At 42.4% G+C, this 20,087-nt stretch overlaps 1 protein-coding gene and 1 pseudogene across 1 annotated transcript; one reads left to right on the forward strand and one right to left on the reverse strand.

Moving 5' to 3' along the window:
• Positions 1 to 1,733: 1,733 nt before the first annotated feature.
• On the reverse strand, positions 1,734 to 12,414 carry CLN5 (CLN5 intracellular trafficking protein). The gene is made up of 4 exons (XM_010374617.2): positions 11,980 to 12,414; positions 8,957 to 9,122; positions 8,068 to 8,293; positions 1,734 to 3,798 (listed from the first exon to the last, which is right to left on the reverse strand). The coding sequence occupies exons 1-4, from the start codon at positions 12,210 to 12,212 to the stop codon at positions 3,287 to 3,289; spliced, it is 1,137 nt and encodes a 378-aa protein (XP_010372919.2). The 5' UTR covers positions 12,213 to 12,414; the 3' UTR covers positions 1,734 to 3,286.
• A 5,184-nt stretch (positions 12,415 to 17,598) lies between these two features.
• On the forward strand, positions 17,599 to 18,340 carry LOC115894599 (annotated as a pseudogene).
• Positions 18,341 to 20,087: the final 1,747 nt, after the last annotated feature.

Genomic DNA, 20,087 nt, shown 5'->3' on the forward strand with positions numbered 1-20,087 from the left:
TTGAGACAGTCTCACTCTTTTGCCAGGCTGACATGCAGTGGTACGATCCCGGCTCATTGCAACCTCCACCTCCTGGATTCAAGTGATTCTCCTGCCTCAGCCTCCCAAGTAGATGGGACTACAGGCATGCGCCATCATGACCAGCTAATATTTGTACTTTTAGTAGAGACGAGGTTTCACCATGTTGGCCAGGCTGGTCTCAAATTCCTGACCTCAAGTGATCTGTCCACCTTGGCCGTCCAAAGTGTTAGGATTACAGGCGTGAGCCACCGCGCCCAGCCTACAACAACAGCAAAATAGAAACTGCATTTAAGTTGTACTTAAGTTATAATGAAAGTAAATCACATTACATCATATTGCTCAAAGGGCACCAAAACTTAATTGGCAGATTTCTGCGTGGCTATGTTTTGATTTCTCAACTACTATTTTGAAAGCATGTTCTTGAATCATCTTTATCTGAAAGCTCTACATCTTGTAAGTAGAGTTGACAGGTTTAATTCTTAAGAAATACTTTTGTAGGCCAGGCGCGGTGGCTCAAGCCTGTAATCCTAGCACTTTGGGAGGCCGAGACGGGCGGATCACGAGATCAGGAGATCGAGACCATCCTGGCTAACACTGTGAAACCCCATCTCTACTAAAAAATACAGAAAACTAGCCGGGCGAGGTGGCGGGCGCCTGTAGTCCCAGCTACTCGGGAGGCTGAGGCAGGAGAATGGCGTAAATCCGGGAGGCGGAGCTTGCAGTGAGCTGAGATCCGGCCACTGCACTCCAGCCCGGGCGACAGAGTGAGACTCCGTCTCAGAAAAAAAAAAAAAGAAATACTTTTGTAAATGTTAATGCTGTCTGTGCTGTACTTACCTGAATCTATGGTGCTTTCTGTCTTCATTTAACTAAGATTCTTAGGAACAATGAAAAAATCATGGTTTTTTTTGAGACGGAGTCTCGCTCTGTCACCCAGGGTGGAGTGCAGTGGTGCCATCTCAGCTCACTGCAACCTCTGCCTCCTGGGTTCAAGTGATTCTTCTGCCTTAGCCTCATGTGTAGCTGGGATTACAGGCACGGGCCACCACGTCCAGCCAGTTTTTTTTTTTTTTTTTTTTTTTTTTTTTTGGTAATTTTAGGAGAAACGGGGTTTCACCACATTGGCCAGGCTGGTCTTGAACTCCCGACCTTCAGCGATCCTCCCACCTCAGTTTCCCAAAATGATGGGATTCCAGGCATAAGCCACTGCGCCTACCCAAAAATCTTGAATGCTTTTTCCACATAACTATTAGAATCTTGTTTAAAAATTCCAGGTACAGATGTCCTCGTTTTTCCTACATGACCAAGTTCTTTGATTTGCAGTTGACCAAAACTTGGTACAAGAATCTTTGTCTCTTCAAGGGAGTTCTGGAAATCCAAAATCCTGAACTGTTTTTCCAGAGCAATTTTCCTGAGTTTGGCAGACGTTGGTGTTGCCTGAGTTTAGCCACTAGATGGTGATAATGCACAGATCCAAGTTTTCTTGTGACATTGTCAAGACAATTAGCAGGTTAAAGAGGCAGTATTAATTTGGAATGTTTAGGCATTATTATCAGGAGTAGACAGGCTAAATAGGAGGTGTGAAAGAAAGTTCTCCCTCTGTATTTGAGGAAGATACCTGGTGACTGGGTTATTTTCAGACTTGTGGAACTACAGTTAAAAAAACAATAAAAATGAATTCCTAGACAAAATAAGACCAAAGACACATAAAATACAAGCTCCAATTTTTTTAATTAGACCCAACAGAAACAAAAACACTCCAACAAATTGCTTTAAAAGTTTATAAAAGCTTCCTATCAGTATCTGTACTTATTTCCTCACAGACTAGTAACATCTGGTTGGCAGGCACTGGTCTGAGGACCACACTTTGGTGCTAAAAATCCTGTACTATAGTGCATCCAATTCAGTCAGCAGAACCTGGGTTCAAGACCTGACTTCATTACTACTAGCTGGGTAGCCAGAGAAAGATCATTTAGCCTTTCTAAGGTCCAACTTACTCATTTGGATCAGGCTAATTACATATATGATTAAGCTTTCTATGGAGAGCTCAGTAATAATGTACTAACCTCTCAGGAAGCACTTGAATATCAGCTGAAACTGAATCACATAATTGGTACATTTACATATTAAATGTGAATTATTTTCTCCGATATCCACTCCATCTTCTTACTGACTGGTGTTTTATCCTTGAATAGAAACGTGTTCAGTTGATCATCAAATACTTAAAGGACCTTGAAAGCTTGTCTGGCTCTAATTAAAGCACAGCTACTCAGACAGAAACCTGTCCTCTCTCGGAGATGTGCAACCTCTTCCACTGCGCTGACAGCTTTGTGGGAAGAGGGAGAACTACAGGAAACAGTGAAGAAGTCAGACGCTGCCTGTTTACGCAAATGTGTCTGCAGCCATATACCTGCACACCCCGGCTAGAAGAACTGCGGAAGCACTATGCCATCAGCTTAAAGTCTAGGTGACTACAAAACCCGGGAAAGTCTGGCACATAAACTACATGAGGCAAGATCAAGGATGACAATTTGTTCTTTGATATTATCACTGCCATTCACTGTGACCTGCCAAACATACACAACTTCCATCTTTACAGCAATCCTAAATCTTAGGATTTTGTGATGTTAGGTTGCTTAAATAACACAAGCCAGTTACTAGCTAGTTCCAAAATGCCAGCCAGAAATGTGTGTTAACACTGGATTTGCCACATCTAGAAGCACAACCACTCCAGTTACGGTTTCTAAACGAATCTCTAAAGTTATGTGAATGGACTGTAATCAGACTATACTAAACTTGGTTCCAAAAGTTATAAAAGTTGTAAAGTCAGTCTAAACTAAAGCACTTGAGTGAAAAAGTGTAACTGCCATACCAGAAAAAAGAGCTCCCATCATGAAAATGTCACTGAAGGTATTTTTTTTATTTTTGAAGGTATTTTAAAAATTTCGGCACATCATACCTATCTGTGGGACCTTGGGTCCAAAGGTCCTACATAACTGATATGAACCATAATTCTCTGTATTAACAAAGGCTCGGAAATTGAAACCAAGATCACTTAACTTGCTCACTTTGGCCAATATAGTATGAATTTCAGTTTCTTTCCAAGAGAAAAGTCCTGAGATGTTAATATGCAGCAGTTCTGCTGATGTGCATTTTAACTTCCCGCACCAAGGAAGAAAAGCTAAGAAATTCACAAAAGTAAAATCAGCCCCTGAAAAACAGATGCTGGTGACTGGCGAAAAAAGAGCAGTAGAATTAAGGTGTTTTATAAACCAGAGAGTGTTTTGTTTTTGTTAGGTAAAGGGATTTCTTCATATGTTATTTTGATAAAAGGGAATTTCATAGGTAAAAACCAATATTCAAAATTATAAAACAAATAGAACTGTCTGTGCACAATCACTGCATCAAAAATTTGCAAGAGATTCAACAGAAATTCTTTAGTTGACAAATGTGGTTTGAAGGGGTAATAAAATCTTTTTATGGCTAAACCAAGAGTCTTGTTTCCTGTTGGCCCAAAAACAGATGTTTCATTTCCCAGAAAAGTAGGTTCTCCACTGTAAAGAAATATTCTTGTATAGTTGGTTTCTATGTTCTTGAACTCTGCTCCAAATTCAGCCAACTTGCTAAAGGTCCTTAACACAAATTGGGAACAGTCGTAGGAATCAAACCATGTCTCTGCCCCTTTTTCTGGGCTGGCTTTTACATTCCATGTCTCGTAATAAATTCCTGTTTCATTGTCCTGTTTCACCCACTTTGCCATTTGGTTGAACATGTTTCCTAGTTCAAAAAAACAAAACAAAGTCACCTAGTGAACGAAGCTAATCATGTTAATTTTTTTTTTTTTTTTTTTTTTTTTTGAGTCAGGTCTCCTCTGTTGCCAAGGCTAGAGTGAGGTGGTACAATCACAGTTCACTGCAGCCTTGACCTCCCAGGCTTAAGTGATCCTCCCACCTCAGCCTCCTGAGTAGCTGGGACTACAGGCGCGGGCCACCAAAGCCAACTAACTTTTTACTTTTTTTTTTTTTTAAATTTGAGAACAGCCTGGGCAACACAGGGTCTTGCTGTATTGCCCAGGCTGGTCTCAAACTCTCAGCCTCAAGTGATCCTCCTGCTTCAGTCTTCTAAAGCACTGGGATTATAGGTGTGAGCTACCATGCCTGGCCTAATCATATTAATTTTAAGTAAAATGTTCTAACTTGATTAAGACTATGGATGCATGTGAGTAAACAATGGTTTTAGATTTCCACACCTATGGAACCAAAAAAGAGCCCGCATTGCCAAGACAGTCCTAAGCAAAAAGAAGAAAGCTGGAGGCATCACACTACCTGACTTCAAACTATACTACAAGGCTACAGTAACCAAAACAGCATGGTACTGGTACCCAAACAGAGCTATAGACCAATGGAACAGAACAGAGCCCTCAGAAATAATACCACACATCTACAACCATCTGACCTTTGATAAGCCTGACAAAAACAAGAAATGGGGATAAGGATTTCCTATTTAATAAATGGTGCTGGGAAAACTGGCTAGCCATAAGTAGAAAGCTGAAACTGGATCCCTTCGTTATACCTTATACAAGAATTAATTCAAGATGGATTAGAGACTTAAATGTTAGACCTAATACCATAAAAACCCTACAAGAAAACCTATGTAATACCATTCAGGACATAGACATGGGCAAGGATTTCATGTCTAAAACACCAAAAGCAAAGGCAACAAAAGCCAAAATTGACAAATGGGATCTAATGAAACCAAAGAGCTTCTGCACGGCAAAAGAAACTACAATGAGAGTGAACAGGCAACCTACAGAATGGGAGAAAATTTTTGCAATCTACTCATCTGACAAAGGGCTAATATATCCAGAACCTACAAAGAACTCAAACAAATTTACAACAAAAAAAAACCCCATCAAAAAGTGGGCAAATGATATGAACAGACATTTCTCAAAAGAAGACATGCATACAGCCAACAGACACATGAAAAAATGCTCGCCATCAATGGCCATCAGAGAAATGCAAATCAAAACCACAATGAGATACCATCTCACACCAGTTAGAATGGCAATCATTAAAAAGTCAGGAAACAACAAGTGCTGGAGAGGATGTGGAGAAATAGAAACACTTTTACACTGTTGGTGGGATTGTAAACTGGTCCAACCATTGTGGAAAACAGTATGGTGATTCCTCAAGGATCTAGAACTAGAAGTACCATATGACCCAGCCATCCCATTACTGGGTATATACCCAAAGGATTATAAATCATGCTGCTATAAAGACACATGCACATGTATGTTTATTGCAGCACTATTCACAATAGTAAAGACTTGGAATCAACCCAAATGTCCATCAGTGATAGACTGGATTAAGAAAATGTGGCACATATACACCATGGAATACTATGCAGCCATAAAAAAGGATGAGTTCGTATTCTTTGTAGGGACATGGATGCAGCTGGAAACCATCATTCTTAGCAAACTATCACAAGAACAGAAAACCAAACACCACATGTTCTCACTCATAGGTGGGAACTGAACAATGAGATCACTTGGACTCTGGAAGGGGAACATCACACACTGGGGCCTATTATCAGGAGGGAGGAGCGGGGAGGGATGGCATTGGGAGTTATACCTGATGTAAATGATGAGTTGACAGGTGCTGACGAGTTGATGGGTGCAGCACACCAACATGGCACAAGTATACATATGTAACAAACCTGCACGTTGTGCACATGTACCCTAGAACTTAAAGTATAATAAAACAAAACAAACAAAAAAATGTGACCCAACTCACATAAGGAGTTACCAATGGAAGAGTTGCTGAACTCTCTTCATTACTAACCAACAATGCAGCATGTGCAACAAAATTCTAACTTTCAGCAACTTTCCAATACATCCAAAAGAAGAAAAAAAATCTCAAAGATAAAATATTTAAACTGCTCAAGAGGGCCTCAAATATAAGATCATATACATTTTGGGAGGCAATGTATCAAAGTAGTTAGGAGAATGCGCAATGGGGCGTAACTGCCAGGGCTGGAGTCCCACTTACTAAGCTGTGTAACCACTCTATGCCTCAGTTTCTCCATCTGTAAAATGGGCAAAATAATAGTAACTACCTGCAGAAGTTGTGATGATGAATGATGTGATATATGTACAGTACTCAGAACAGTGCCAGAACCAGTCTATATGAGTAGTAGCTATTATTTTTCAACATCAAAATATCATCACTAAAATTTTTTCAGATATAGTTAACATATCCTTTAATCAGGCATTTTATGGATTTCTCTTACTATTTCGTTTAGAAAGTCCAATTTAATTGTACAAAATGTTTTATCATTTTATTCATTTTTATGATTGGAGAAGAGCATTTTTAGGGAAAAATTCAAAGATCAGAGATACACTACTCATCACCTACAGGTGAAGTTCTGCATGAGTAATAGTTTGGGTCAGAGTTTAGCGGTTCCACCAAAAGCAAATGTAACAAAAACAAAGATAAACAGATGAGACTTAATTCAACTAAAAAGCTTCTGCACAGCAAAAGGAACAATCAGCAGAGTAAACAGACAACCCACAGAGTGGGAGAAAAAAACAGACAACCCACAGAGTGGGAGAAAATCTTTGCACTCTACACATCTGACAAAGGACTAATATCCAGAATCTACAAGGAACTCAGATCAGCAAGAAAAAAACAATCCCATCAAAAAGTGGGTTAACGGCTGGGAGTGGTGCTTCACGCCTTTAATCCCAGCTCTTCGGGAGGCCGAGGTGGGCGGATGACCTGAGGTCAGGAGTTTGAGACCAGCCTGGCCAACATGGCAAAAACCAATCTCTACTAAAAATACAAAAATTAGCTTGGCATGGTGGCGGGCGCCTGTAATTCCAGCTACTTGGGAGGCTGAGGCAGGAGAATTGCTTGAACCCAGGAGGTGGAGCTTGCAGTGAGCCGAGATCATGCCATTGCATTCCAGCCTGAGCAACAAGAACAAAACTCCACCTCAAAAAAAAAAAAAAAAAAAAAAAAGGGGGGTGGAGGGTTGCTAAGGACACAAATAGACAATTCTCAAAATAAGATACATAAATGGCCAACAAACATGAAAAAATGCTCAGGAAAATGCAATGCAATGATCAGGGAAATGCAAATCAAAACCACAATGTGATACCACCTCACTCCTGCAAGAATAGCTGTAATCAAAACATAAAAAAAAATAGATATTGGCGGGATGTAGTGGAAAGGGAACACTTCTACACTGCTGGTGGAAATGTAAATTAGTACAACCACTATGGAAAACAGTGTGGAAATTCCTTAAAGAACTAAAAGTAGAACTGCCATTTGATCCAGCAATCCCACTACTGGGTATCTACCCAATGAGGAAAAGAACTCATTATACGAAAAAGATACTTGCCCATGCATGTTTATAGAAGCACAGCACAATTTGCAATTGCAAAAATATGGGACCAGCCCAAATACCCATCAATCAATGAGTGGATAAAGAAAATGTGGTGTATATATACCAAGGAATACGACTCAGTCATAAAAAGGAATTAAAGAATGGCATTTGCAGCAACTTGGAATAATGGTCTCCAATTCCATCCAAGTGAAGTAACTCTTCAGGAATGGAAAACCAAACATTGTAGGTTCTTACTCATAAGTGGGAACTAGGCTACAAGGATGCAAAGGCATAAGAATGATGAACTTTGGGAATTCGGGGGAAAGGGTGGGAGAGGGGTGAGGGATAAAAGACTACACATTGGGTACAGTGTACACTACTCAGGTGATGGGTGTGCCAAAATCTCAGAAATCACCATTAAAGAACTCATTCATGTAACCAAACATAACCTGTTCCCCACAAACCTATTGAAATAAAATAAATAAAAAATACAAATAATAAGAGATGAAAAAAATTCCCAAAGTTTAGTGGTTCCAGAAGTACATTTTACAAATGGCCTCTAAGTAAAACATTACTGAAATGTTTCCACAGAAGTATTACAATTTCTTTCATTTGGATTTTGATGTAATTATCAAATATTGCTATATTTTCAAAACTTACCTGATATAGTCGCTACTTTAACTAATGTCCCATTTTCCTTCCAGTGAACATCATCAATTCCCTCAAAAAAGCAGGCAGCGCCTTGATTACACCAGAAAGGGGCATCCATTTCAGGTCGGAGATGGGGAAATGTACAGTTTCCAAGTTGGAAGAGTTCATACCATTCCATTGTGTAGTTCTTGCCAGTTAATGTACTCCTGAATCCAATGGCATCATGCATAATTTTCTGTGTAAACACAATACATGTATAAAAGCAACTGTGACATAACCACGGGTCCAGGTAACCTGATAGGAGAAAATGTGGCACATCACAAATGCATATCAAGTAGAACAACTGTCCAGCTGTTCCTCCATGCTGCTATTGTCATATCCACTCTGTGGCCCCAATCTCCAGGCCCTCATCCACCCTGGCTTTGGTCACTACAGCTCATTTCAAATAGGAGGCATGCATATTATGTGGACAAGCTTGTAATTTCCTCAGAGCTTAGAATAAGTGTGAGGAGCCCCCATGCCGGTTTCCGGAAGGAGCTCTACAGACCTCGCATGGTGATGGGTTAACCTGGAAAAGTGACTACAACAGGGTCTGGAAATCAAGAGGTGTTTTCTGCCTACCCTGCCCCTTCTGGGCCTCTTCTCATCTTCCAGGAGCTGGATACAGGAGCTGGGTTCAGATTCATAATATTACAACGGATAATGGTGATTACATTTGTTGTTGTCAAGATTATAAAATCTAGTAGTAACTATTTTTGACTACTCATTTTAAATGTACTAAGAGAAACACCAACATGATCTAAAGTCAGCCATCTAAATAGTGATTACTCCCTAAAAATCAACTTAATAACCAAATCATTGAATTAACCAAAGTTGTAAGACCAAGATGCATCCTTACCAGGTGTCCCAGGAGGTCTCCATATTTAAATTCCCATACTGGGGCTTGTAATCGAAAGACTTCAATGTCATCATCACCCTCCATAACTGGGATAGGTGAGCCAGCTGGACAGAAAGTATATTTAGCTTGACAATAAGGATCAGGTTTTGGACGGGAGTCAAAGCGTCTAATAAAGAAAAAGAAACCATCTACTTAGATTCCAACAGGAATTTGATTCTTCTCCCATCTTTTAGAATCCAGTAACATTTTTAGGGGACCATTCAAAGGTCAGACCATAGTTAATAAATATAAACATACATTTTGTTATCTTGTGAACAAACTTCCAATAATGTTTTTAATAGCAAATGATAAACTCAAAGCACTCTGATAAATCCAGGCTTCCCTGTTCCCTGATCCCACTGTGAAAATTTTGAAGACAGGAATCCTGTCTTAAAATTTTTATAGCTCCAGGTCATAGTAGACATTTGCAAATGTTTACAGAATAAATGAACATTTTTCCAATGTGTTCAATTTTACAAACAATCCCATACATTAAGATTATTCAGATGATTATGAGTAATAGTATATATTTTATATTTACTTATGAATTAACATTCATTCAACCAATATGTATTGAGGTTCTACTAGGTATATAGGGAACTATAGTAGGGAGGGAAACAAATTAAAACACTGTTGCCTTTCTCACAGAACTGTGGGTGGGAGCTGCAAAGACATTAAACAAGTGATGAGTGTGGGATGTGCTAGACTGAAGAAATGAGTTCTACAGGCACAAAGGAAGGACAAATCGTTGTTAACCAGGTATGGGATGAATGGGGTGGGAAGGACAAAGAAAGAGATGAAGGCCGGGCCTAGGTTTTTAACGTACTTGGCTAGAAGGTTAAGACAGAAAGGCAGAGGAAATGTTAAGTATTATAAGACAAGCCTGGCACATTTGGTCTCCGGTAGGTACGGAAGACTAGGATTCAGGCTTCAATGCACGAGTGGAGACAGAAGAGACTGGCAGGGGCTGTCATTCTGTCACTAGGAGAATGTGCATGGAATTCCATGCCTTACAACTGGGGAGGGCTAAGCTTAAAGGATGTTAAGTAGCAGATCTGATAGGACTGAGTTTGCTATAAAGTAAACCTTATTTCATGAATTAAAAGAGGGTAGGGAGAGAGGCCAAACTAAACATGAGAGATCAGTTAGAAGGTGACCTCAACAATGCAGGCAAGAAAAGAAGACCGGAGAAGGCCATAGCAATAGGACTGGAGGAGCACTGCAGTTGAATTCAGCTCAGCAGACACACTGGTTACCTATAATCTGGCACTGGGAAAGAAAGAAGTGGTGGCGACAACAGCTTCCATCTAAGAATCCTAGATCCCCAAGGTTGTAGCCAGATCTACTGTTTTACAATCCCAACAAATCAACAAAAATTTCTATTTTAACTTAAGAAGTTAAAATCTTTATGATGACCAAAAATATTAACAACGCTCCCAAAAATTTCTGCCACTTGGGTACAGTGTTTTATAGGCACTTACCTGGTTTAAACAAATACATAATAATCACATACAGATTGCATTGACCCACAGCAAAATCTATTTTAGTTCAAAGGTAATTTAAATGTGAACTTAATAAACTTAAATATTATATTCAATTGAAGGGATTAGATGGGGGCATGTACTTAATATCTGAGACTTAAAAAAAAAATCCACTGAAAAGCTATAGTCAACACCTTGCCCTAATGTTAAATCAAATCATTTGGATTTACAATTCTTGTTCTATTGAGTCATTCTGACTTCTTACAAACATTTTATTAACATTATCCAGAAAACTAGCTTCAACCACAAACTTCTCTTTCCACGTAGTATATCACACGAAACAAAAAAGTGCTGCAAACCTTCCAGTGAGCAGAACACACTGTCTAGATTTGATAACAGCTGGCATTCTGCTAGATTTAATCCTTCCAGCAAACCCATGAGGTAAGTGCTACCACTATTCCTATTGTGTGACTCAGGGCATGTGGGCACAGAGATTCTGAGTAACTTTCCCAAGATCCCTAGTGATGATGGAGCCAGATTTGACCCGCAGCAGGCAGAACCTAAAACTCGCTCCTCACAAAGAGGAAATCCTGCCTTCCCACTCATACTGTCATGCAAAATAGCTGTTTTTATTTTTCAGGTTTGTTGTGTGCAGTTTTAGCTGTTGATTACTTATGCTGGTATGTTAAAATTATGTCCATTATAAATTGAATTAAAATCATGATGCTTTTGGTTTAAAGAAAAGCAGCTGTTTTCAGAAACTGCTGGTCTTTCTCCTGCCTGATGTTGACACCACGTTTTCTTTCTCTGTGTTTAGCTATCTCTGCCCGCCGGAGGCTGTGTGTCTTCTCTGTCAAAGGCTGGAATCGGCCTCCCAGGAGTGTGGGCCCTGTCCTCGACTTAGGACCGGCGTCCTATCTCCAGGCTGAAGACTGGACAAATGCGGTGACTATCTTCCCGGTCTAACCAGGACTGCAGGAGACGGGGATTCCGGGATGCGGGACATTTGAGTGCAAAACTGGGAAGTTCCAATAAGGACTTCGGATCGGGTTCTGATCAGGTTCAAACCAGAGCGAGTTGGTCGCCCAGTAAATTGTACCAAATGTTCTGCACTAATAACTAATGACAGTGCATGATATAAATAAATGCGATAGACAGTGTTTTTAAACTACCCAAGAAATCAGCTACTTGTATCCAGAAATCCCTCCATTAAATAACATTACTCTCCTTTTCTTCTGCCACGATTCGGGACTGTCCTGAGTCTGCTGCAAGTGGCCAGAGGGAGGAAAGGTCCCAGGGCTGTGCGTAACAAGCGGCTGCGACTCCCCAGTCCTCAACTTTGCTCTCAAGTGCGCTCCGAGCATCACCAGGCGCTGCCCCGGCACCGTCTCGTGATCCGACACAAACCACCGTGTGCGGGAGTCCCCGCGCTAGCACCCCGTCCCCCATCGGCAACGCCGACTCCGACCCCGACCCCGAGAGTGCGCGCGCCTCCGCACTCACTTGTAGGGCACCGGCCAGTGACGCCGGGAGAGAACGCCCGAGGCCCGTGGCCAGCCTGGAACCGCTGTGAGCCAGAGCAGCGCCATGGCCCAGCACCAGGAAGCGCGTCCCCGAGCCGCGCCCGCGCCCCGCCGCATCTCGGCGCCCTGTGTGGTGTCTAACTCCGGCGCCATCAGGCTGCATCCAGTACTTCCGGAGCCTCTGTAGGCCTGCGACGCCTGAGGGAGGAGCATGCGCGGAGCCGCCAGCCCAGGACGCGGGCCGCCCTACCCCGGCGAGTCAGGCCCAGAGCTTGGCAGCAAGCGCAGGTTCCCGCGCGTGACGCCTTGCCGCACCCTGCCCACGGCGGCTGCCGCACTTTGCAGTCCAGGAAGGCACTTTGGTCTGGCTCCCAGGAGAATTCGATCCAGACCTGGGGCCTCTTCTTTTATGAACTGACCTGTCCCTGCCCAGCAGCCACCACCAAAACCAAACCAAAACCGAAATCTGTCACTGGGGCTCCTCCCAACACCAAACTTTTACCCCATCACACAGGGCCCACGCTAGGTGTCAACAAACGTTGAGTGAATGAGAATGTGTATTTGGGGCTGAGGGTGCGGAGCTGGGGGTGCAGTGAGGAAGAAGAGACAATAGTGGGGAAATGGCTTGTCCTCACCCGTCCTGGGCCAGTGATAACAGTGGTTAACACTGACAATATGTGGTCCCTGCCACTCCCCAAGAGCTTAGTGGGGAAATGATTTGTCCTCACTCGACCTGGGCCAGTGATAACAGTGGTTAAACACCGACAATATGTGGTCCCTGCCACTACCCGAGTGCTGCCGAATCCACGCCCTCCCCTACCGCTCCCGCCACCGGCAGGTGTTCCTTGCTTGGGTCTGTCACTTAACTGGAAAGAAGCTTCTGCATCACCTTCTCTTCTCTGACTCTTCAACCACGTCAAGAAAACAATGGCATCAATTACCTGACTTTTGAGGAGCCTCTCATGGCCTGCTTTGCTGTTAGGCACAAATACTGACTTAAGTCTGTACGTAGTACATTCAAGGTCTTGCCATAGTCACTTGTTTTTACCAGAGAGCAGTTTTGCAGAGCCTGAGACCGGGACTTTCCAACCCTTTCACTTCACCCACAACTCGTGTGAAGCATCGTAATGTTTGTAAGGCTATGGGAATAAGCAAGGTGGCTTCGGTAGCCAGAGATGACCACCACAATCCATTGGAGGGTGTGTGCCTTGTGGGGGTGTGACTGACTCGGGCCCTCCAGATCTCTTGATTACAGGTGGGACTGAGTACCCTGCCCTGAACACACACTCCTTTGCCCACTTGCTGCACCAGGTGCGGGGCTTCTGCGGAGGTTCAGACCGGGCTGCATTTTACCACACATCTGTCTAAGCGTTTTGAAAGCTACCTAGCTCTCCTCCGTATACTAGGGCCAAATTCAAAACTACCAAGGCTAAACTGGCTTCTTCAAAGACCTGCCCAAGTAAGAGCGGGAAGCATTCTAGCCCTGAGAGCTGAAATGTAGTATCTGATTTGAAGGGCACCTGAGGTATTCCCTGTGGACCCACACTTGAGCCTGGCTTAAAAAGCAATTAGCAGGAACAGCTTAAAAACAAAAACAAAAAACAAAACAAAACAAAAAACATGAATTAGAGCGTTTACAAATCCTGCAACCATACACTAGAGGGCCACAGTAGAACCTCCCATTCAGTTCAAGACTTCCCAGAGCTACAAAAACAAATTCAGGTTGAGCTTGTTCAGTGGAGACCTCTGGTCCTGTTTCTGCTGTCTCTGTCTCCTCACTCTGTGTACAGGGAGCTCTCATGGTAAGAAAGCACTTCCTAGTATTGGATTTATTTATTTATTTTTTTGGAGATGGAGTCTCCTTCTGTCACCAGGCTAGAGTGCAGTGATGCCATCTCGGCTCACTGCAACCTCCACTTACCAGGTTCAAGCAATTTTCCTGCCTCAGCCTCCCTAGTAGCTGGGATTACAAGTGTGTGCCACTTGTAATTTATTTATTTATTTATTAGAGACAGTGTTTCACCTTCAAGTTGGCTCCTCGGTCCCAGGAACACCATAGCCAGAGGCTCCTACCTCAGAATTATTTTCAGCTTTGAGAGCCAGATGTGGTGGAAGAGGCCCTCCCATGGTTGTTGGTAAACCTCCTTCAGCATTTGCTGTAGTGTCAGGAGTATCAGTAAGTGGGGGCAGAGATGCTACCCCAAAAAGCTGGAACTTCTTCACTCTTTATTTCATCTATTCGAACCAAATAGTTAACAAAGTCTCTGCCAGCATTGCTCTGTGCATCTTTTTTATTGGTGGAATTTCCTATGCCAGTGTAGTTATACCCTTCCACCTAAACCTCACACATGAACTTCTGCCTGTTTTTGTTCCCCAGTGCTCTAATTTCATAGGATGGGGTCATCTTCCTTTTGCCACACCAGGCATAGAGAAAATTTTTAACATCACCCATGATTGAAGTGTCTTCTTCAGATCAGCCTACGCTTCCTGGTGCCCAACTGTTAGGACCATGTGGCTCTGGCCTTCCACGGAGACAACAGAGACACACAGACACACACGGCAATTTGCATAAAGGAATCAGCAAAAATAAAAAATAAAAAATTTTAAGGAGAAAAGAAAGGAGGTTGTTATGACACTTTATGATTTGCTGTGGTTTGAGAGAATTATTGTTTTCCGGTAATTTTGAGGCTGGTTTTATCAGTCCGGGCTAATGAATACCAGCGCAGATTAAAGTCCAAGCTAATTTTTAGTTTCTCACTTACAATCTCATTTTTTATTTTAGGCATTAAAAACATTATTCTGAGAAGGAGCTTCACCAGTTTGCCTAAGAGCTCTGGCCTTGGACACACTAATTTTCTACTCCTTTTTTTTTTTTTAAGACAGAGTCTCACTTTGCCACCCAGGTTGGAGTGCAGTAGTGCAATCACAGTCACTGCAGCCACAGCCTCCTACCTCAAGTGATCCTCCCATCTCAGCCCCTATAGTAACTGGACTACAGGAATGTATCAGCATGCCCAGATAATTTTAAATTTTTTTGTAGTAATAAGGAGTCTCACTATGTTCCCAAGCTGGTCTCGAATTCCTGGGCTCAAGCGATCCTCCTGCCTTGGCCTCCCAAAGTGCTGGAATTAAAGGCATGAGCCTGGCCGTGACACAAATGTTAATGTAAGAGGTTAAGAAAATCTTGAAGGTAACCAAAAATTAACGAACCTCCAAAGTGTTTCTGAAACTTGGATATACTTACCTGTTGTTTACATGATTAACTGGGCTAAACAAATACATCAACTATATGTAGGTTCTATTTTCAGAGTTTTGACAATTTCACTTGCCTAAAGCATAATTTATTTTAGTTCAAAGATAATTTTATTTTATTTTCATTTTTATTTTGAGACAGGGGCTCGCTGTCTTATCCAGGTTAGAGTGCAGTGGCATGACTGTGGCTCACTGCAGCCCTGACCTCTCAGGCCCCAGCGATCCTCCCACCTCACTTCCTGAGTAGCTGGGACTACAGGCCTGTGCTACCATGCCCGGCTAATTAAATAAAATGTTTTTGGTAGAGTCAGTCTCACTTTGTTGCCCATGCTGGTCTCAAGCTCCTGGGCTCAAATAATCCTCTTGCCTCAGCCTCCCAAAGTGTTGAAATTATAGTCGTGAGCCACTATGCCCGACCCAAAGATAATTTTAAAAGCATAATTTAAATGTGAATTTAATAAAATTAAAATTTATAATATTCACTTAAGGAAGAGATTAGAGTGTGACATCTACTTATTAGGTGACGCTTAAAAACAAACTGCGGAGCCATAATGAATACCTCACCCTAATCCTAAATCGAGTGATTTGGATTTATAATCTTTTGCTTGTTACCTTACATTTTTTAGACAATTCTTTAATCTTGTATATATTTTTTAGTTCTGTTGTGATCGGTTTATCAATAGCCTCAAGAAAATCGGCTTCAGAACAAAAATTCTTTTCTTTGTGTTGTTAAATAAAATGTATGAGAGGCCATGGTTTTGGACTGAGCTCCTGCATTAGGTCGCAACAGATTGAACCAAAATGGGGTCACTTGTGCTAAGTGCCATGTAATCAAACTGAAACGTAAACAAGGAAATTCCCAAATAGACTGGCTTTTCCCAAAAACAAGAGATTTACAGCAAGCAATCAGAAAAGGCCCAGTCAGCCTGAGTCAGCATGATAAGGAAGTCCTCTCTGCTTTAACCCTTTATAAGGAAAGTAACCTGAAGTAACCTGATGTTAACCAATTCACTTTTTGTATTTCGGTTTCCCTATTTCTGTTCAAGTTACCCTAGGAAAACCAGCTGGTCTGCCAGGCTCATTGAAGCTCCCTCTATTTTGAATAGCAACTGCCTGTTTTATGAGTCACTAATAAAAGCCAATTAGACATTTTAATCAATTTTTTTTTTTCTTTTTTTGAGACAGAGTCTTGCTCTGTAGGCTAGGCTGGAGTGTAGTGGTGCAATCTCAGCTCACTGCAACCTCTGCCTCGCGGGTCCAAGTGATTCTCTTGCCTCAGCTTCCAGAGTAGCTGGGATTACAGGCATGTGCCACCAGGCCCACATAATTTTTGTAGTTTTAGTAGAGATGGGGTTTCGCTACATTAGCCAGGCTGGTCTGAAACGCCTGGCCTCAGGTGATCTGCCTGCCTCTGCCTCCCAAAGGGCTGGGATTACAGGCGTGAGCCACCAGGCCCAGTCAAATTTTGTTTTTGTTTTTTTAATCAGCATATATCAAGGAAACTAAAGTGGTGCAAACAGTGAACAGAAATACACTAGTATCAAGGTTTTGACACAGATGACATTTACTATTTTTAATCTTTCCAACAACCCTATGCAAAAGGTGCTACTTCCTACCTTCAGACTGAGGAAATGTTGGTACAGATATTTTGAGTAACTTCTCGGGATCACATAAGGCAGTGAGGGTGGAGTGAGATTTGATCTTGGGCACTCAGACCCTCACTAAGTTATCCTGCTTTTCAAATTCACTCCTTGTCCTCCTTTTCCTCCTCATTTGCAGTGCTGATGGATGCATGTGTGTTTCCCACAAGCAGTTGCTCTTTGCCCTGTCTGGTGTCAACACCATGTTTACGTCTTCTTTCTAAATCTGGGCATCATTGACAGTAAATAGCCTACTGGGTCAAGGGCTAGAATCACCCTCGGGGATTTACAGTACCCCACCTGTCACTTATGAGCAGCAATCTACCTCCAGGTTAAGAAAGGTAGGTTTCTTCTTGAAAGCAGATGCAGGGTTTATTCGGCACCCAGGACATAAAGGCTTAGTGAATTTTTATTGGAGGAATATGGGACTAATAATTTAAAGATCCAGCAGGGAAAGTAGTGTTTGCTGGAGATTGCAGATTTCATCTTTTTATTTATTTTTCTTTTTTCTTTTTTATCTTTTAATTTTTTTTATTATACTTTAAGTTCTAGGGTACATGTGCATAACGTGCAGGTTTGTTACATATGTATACTTGTGCCATGTTGGTGTGCTGCACCCATCAACTGGTCAGCACCCATCAACTCGTCATTTACATCAGGTATAACTCCCATAATAAAAGAATAGTTCCTCATTTCCCGCTGGAACCATGGAGAGTGTCAAAGAGAAGAAGAAGAAGGTTCCTGCTGTACCAGAAACCCTTAAGAAAAAGCAAAGGAATTTCACAGAGGTGAAGATCAGATGCCTGAGAAAGAAGTTTGCCCAAAAGATGCTTCGAAAGTCAAGGAGGAAGCTTATCTATGAAAAAGCAAAGCAGTATCACAAGGAATATAGGCAGATGTACAGAACTGAAATTCGAATGGCAAGGATGGCAAGAAAAGCTGGCAACTTCGAGGTACCTGCAGAACCCAAATTGGCGTTTGTCATCAGGATCAGAGGTATCAGTGGTGTGAGCCCAAAGGTCCAAAAAGTGTTGCAGCTTCTTCGCCTTCGTCAAATCTTCAGTGGAACCTTTGTGAAGCTTAACAAGGCTTCAATTAACATGCTGAGGATTGTAGAACCATATATTGCAGGGGGTACCCTAATCTGAAGTCAGTAAATAAACTAATCTACAAGCGTGGTTATGGCAAAATCAGTAAGAAGCGAATTGCTTTGACAGATAACGCTTTGCTCCATCTCTTGGTAAATATGGCATCATCTGTATGGAGGATCTGATTCATGAGATCTATACTGTTAGAAAATGTTTCAAAGAAGCAAATAACTTCCTGTGGTCCTTCAAATTATCTTCTCCATGAGGCAGAATAAAGAAAAAGACCACCCATTTTGCAGAAGGTGGAGGTGCTGGCAACAGGGAGGACCAGATCAACAGGCTTATTAGAATGATGAACTAAGGTGTCTACCATGATTATTTTTCTAAGTTGGTCAGTTAATAAACAGTACCTGCTCTCAAAAAAACACAGAATAACTTTTCTTCAAATATCGGGTCAATGAATGATGTTGTACAGAAGAAACTCAGGGAGCATCCTACCTGAAATTTTATTAACAAGTAACTTTTATTTAAAAATTATCACATAAAATGCAGATTATCTGCATTTTTCCTATTTATTTCCTGTGACCATATAAGAAAACTAGGCAACACATATGGCGTTTTGGACTTTCTAAGAACTTGCTAAGTTTATGAGACAAAATGTCATGAGGAGCAGCGGCATCCTAGCCAATGCTGCCTGCTTCCACTGCCCTTAGTTACAGCCCACGCTGTGTCCTGATCTCAGACTCTCCATGTTAAGTGTCCTACGAATTTTTTTTGCCCTCCAGCTTCGATGAAGATGCAATGGGGTCTTTTCTTTAGTTTTCCCTGCCAAAAACATCACTTCAACTTCCAGCTTGGGAACTGAGCAGTTAAAAAAATTATTACACACAATTAAATATTTTAAAACAATTAAAATATTGCATATCAATATCGACATTCTCTGTTGAAATAAGTTGAATGGAAGTTACTTTTTAGTAGTCCAGCAAAGGATAGAATCCATTTTTTCCCCTTGCTCTTTCGTTTAAAGATAATTTTCAAATAAAAGTTATCTATTAATAAAAATCTAGCTTATGGCTCCCTGGCGCCCTCTCTCTTCCCTCCCAACAAAAAGGACAGAATCTCTGCAGCTTCCGCAGGGCCCGCGATGCGCAGGTTCAGCGGACAGATCTCTCTCCCACCTGGGACCCCATAGCCAACACGCCAGCGCTCCAGTGGGGCTATGCGCCAGAGCGGGATCCGCCGCAAGGGGGCGCGCGGGCGCAGCCGGAGGTGGGAGCTGGCGGCTCTACACGCAGCTTCGGAAGTGCTGGGATATGTGGGTCTGCGGGGCTAGGTCCGGGCTGCGCGGGGCTAGGTCCGGGCTGCACGGGCCTGGGGGCGCTTTCTCTTTCCTCTGAAGCCTGCGGAGTGGGGGGGCAACCCGTCCCTAAGCTGTTTTCCCTCTCTCGGTCTTGTTATGTTATGTTATGTTATGTTATGTTATGTTATGTTATGTCGTGTCATGTTATCTTTAAGTTCCAGGATACATGTGCAGAACGTGCAGGTTTGTTACATATGTATACATGTGCCCTGGTGGTTTGCTGCACCTATCAACCCATCATCTAGGTTTTAAGCCCCACATGCATTAGGTGTTTGTCCTAAAGCTCTCCCTCCCCAGGGGCTTCTAATTTATTTATTTATTTTAAATGGAGTCTCGCTCTTGTCGCCCAGGCTGGAGTGCATTGGAACGATCTGGGATCACTGTAACCTCCGCCTCCCCGGTTCAAGAGATTCATCTGCCTCAGCCTCCCGAATAGCTGGGATTACATGCGCCCGCCACCACGCCCTGCTAATTTTTTTTTTTTTTTTGAACAGGAGTTCACCATTTTGGCCAGGCTTGTCTCGAACTCCTGACCTCAAGTGATCCACCCGCCTCGGCCTCCCAAAGGGTTGGGCAGTGACTTACAGTCCTGAGTCACCGGCCTGGCCTGGGGCTTCTCATTTTTTAAACCATATCCAACAGGCTTCCGTCCGCACAATCCGCTGGATCTCCAGCGACCCAGCTGGGCTTCATACAAAAAACGGGCAGCAGGGATGTTCACAGTCCAGACCAGCCCGCCCCTCACCTG

The sequence above is a fragment of the Rhinopithecus roxellana genome, chromosome 18 (assembly GCF_007565055.1).
Source record: "Rhinopithecus roxellana isolate Shanxi Qingling chromosome 18, ASM756505v1, whole genome shotgun sequence".
NCBI classification, from domain to species: Eukaryota; Metazoa; Chordata; class Mammalia; order Primates; family Cercopithecidae; genus Rhinopithecus; species Rhinopithecus roxellana.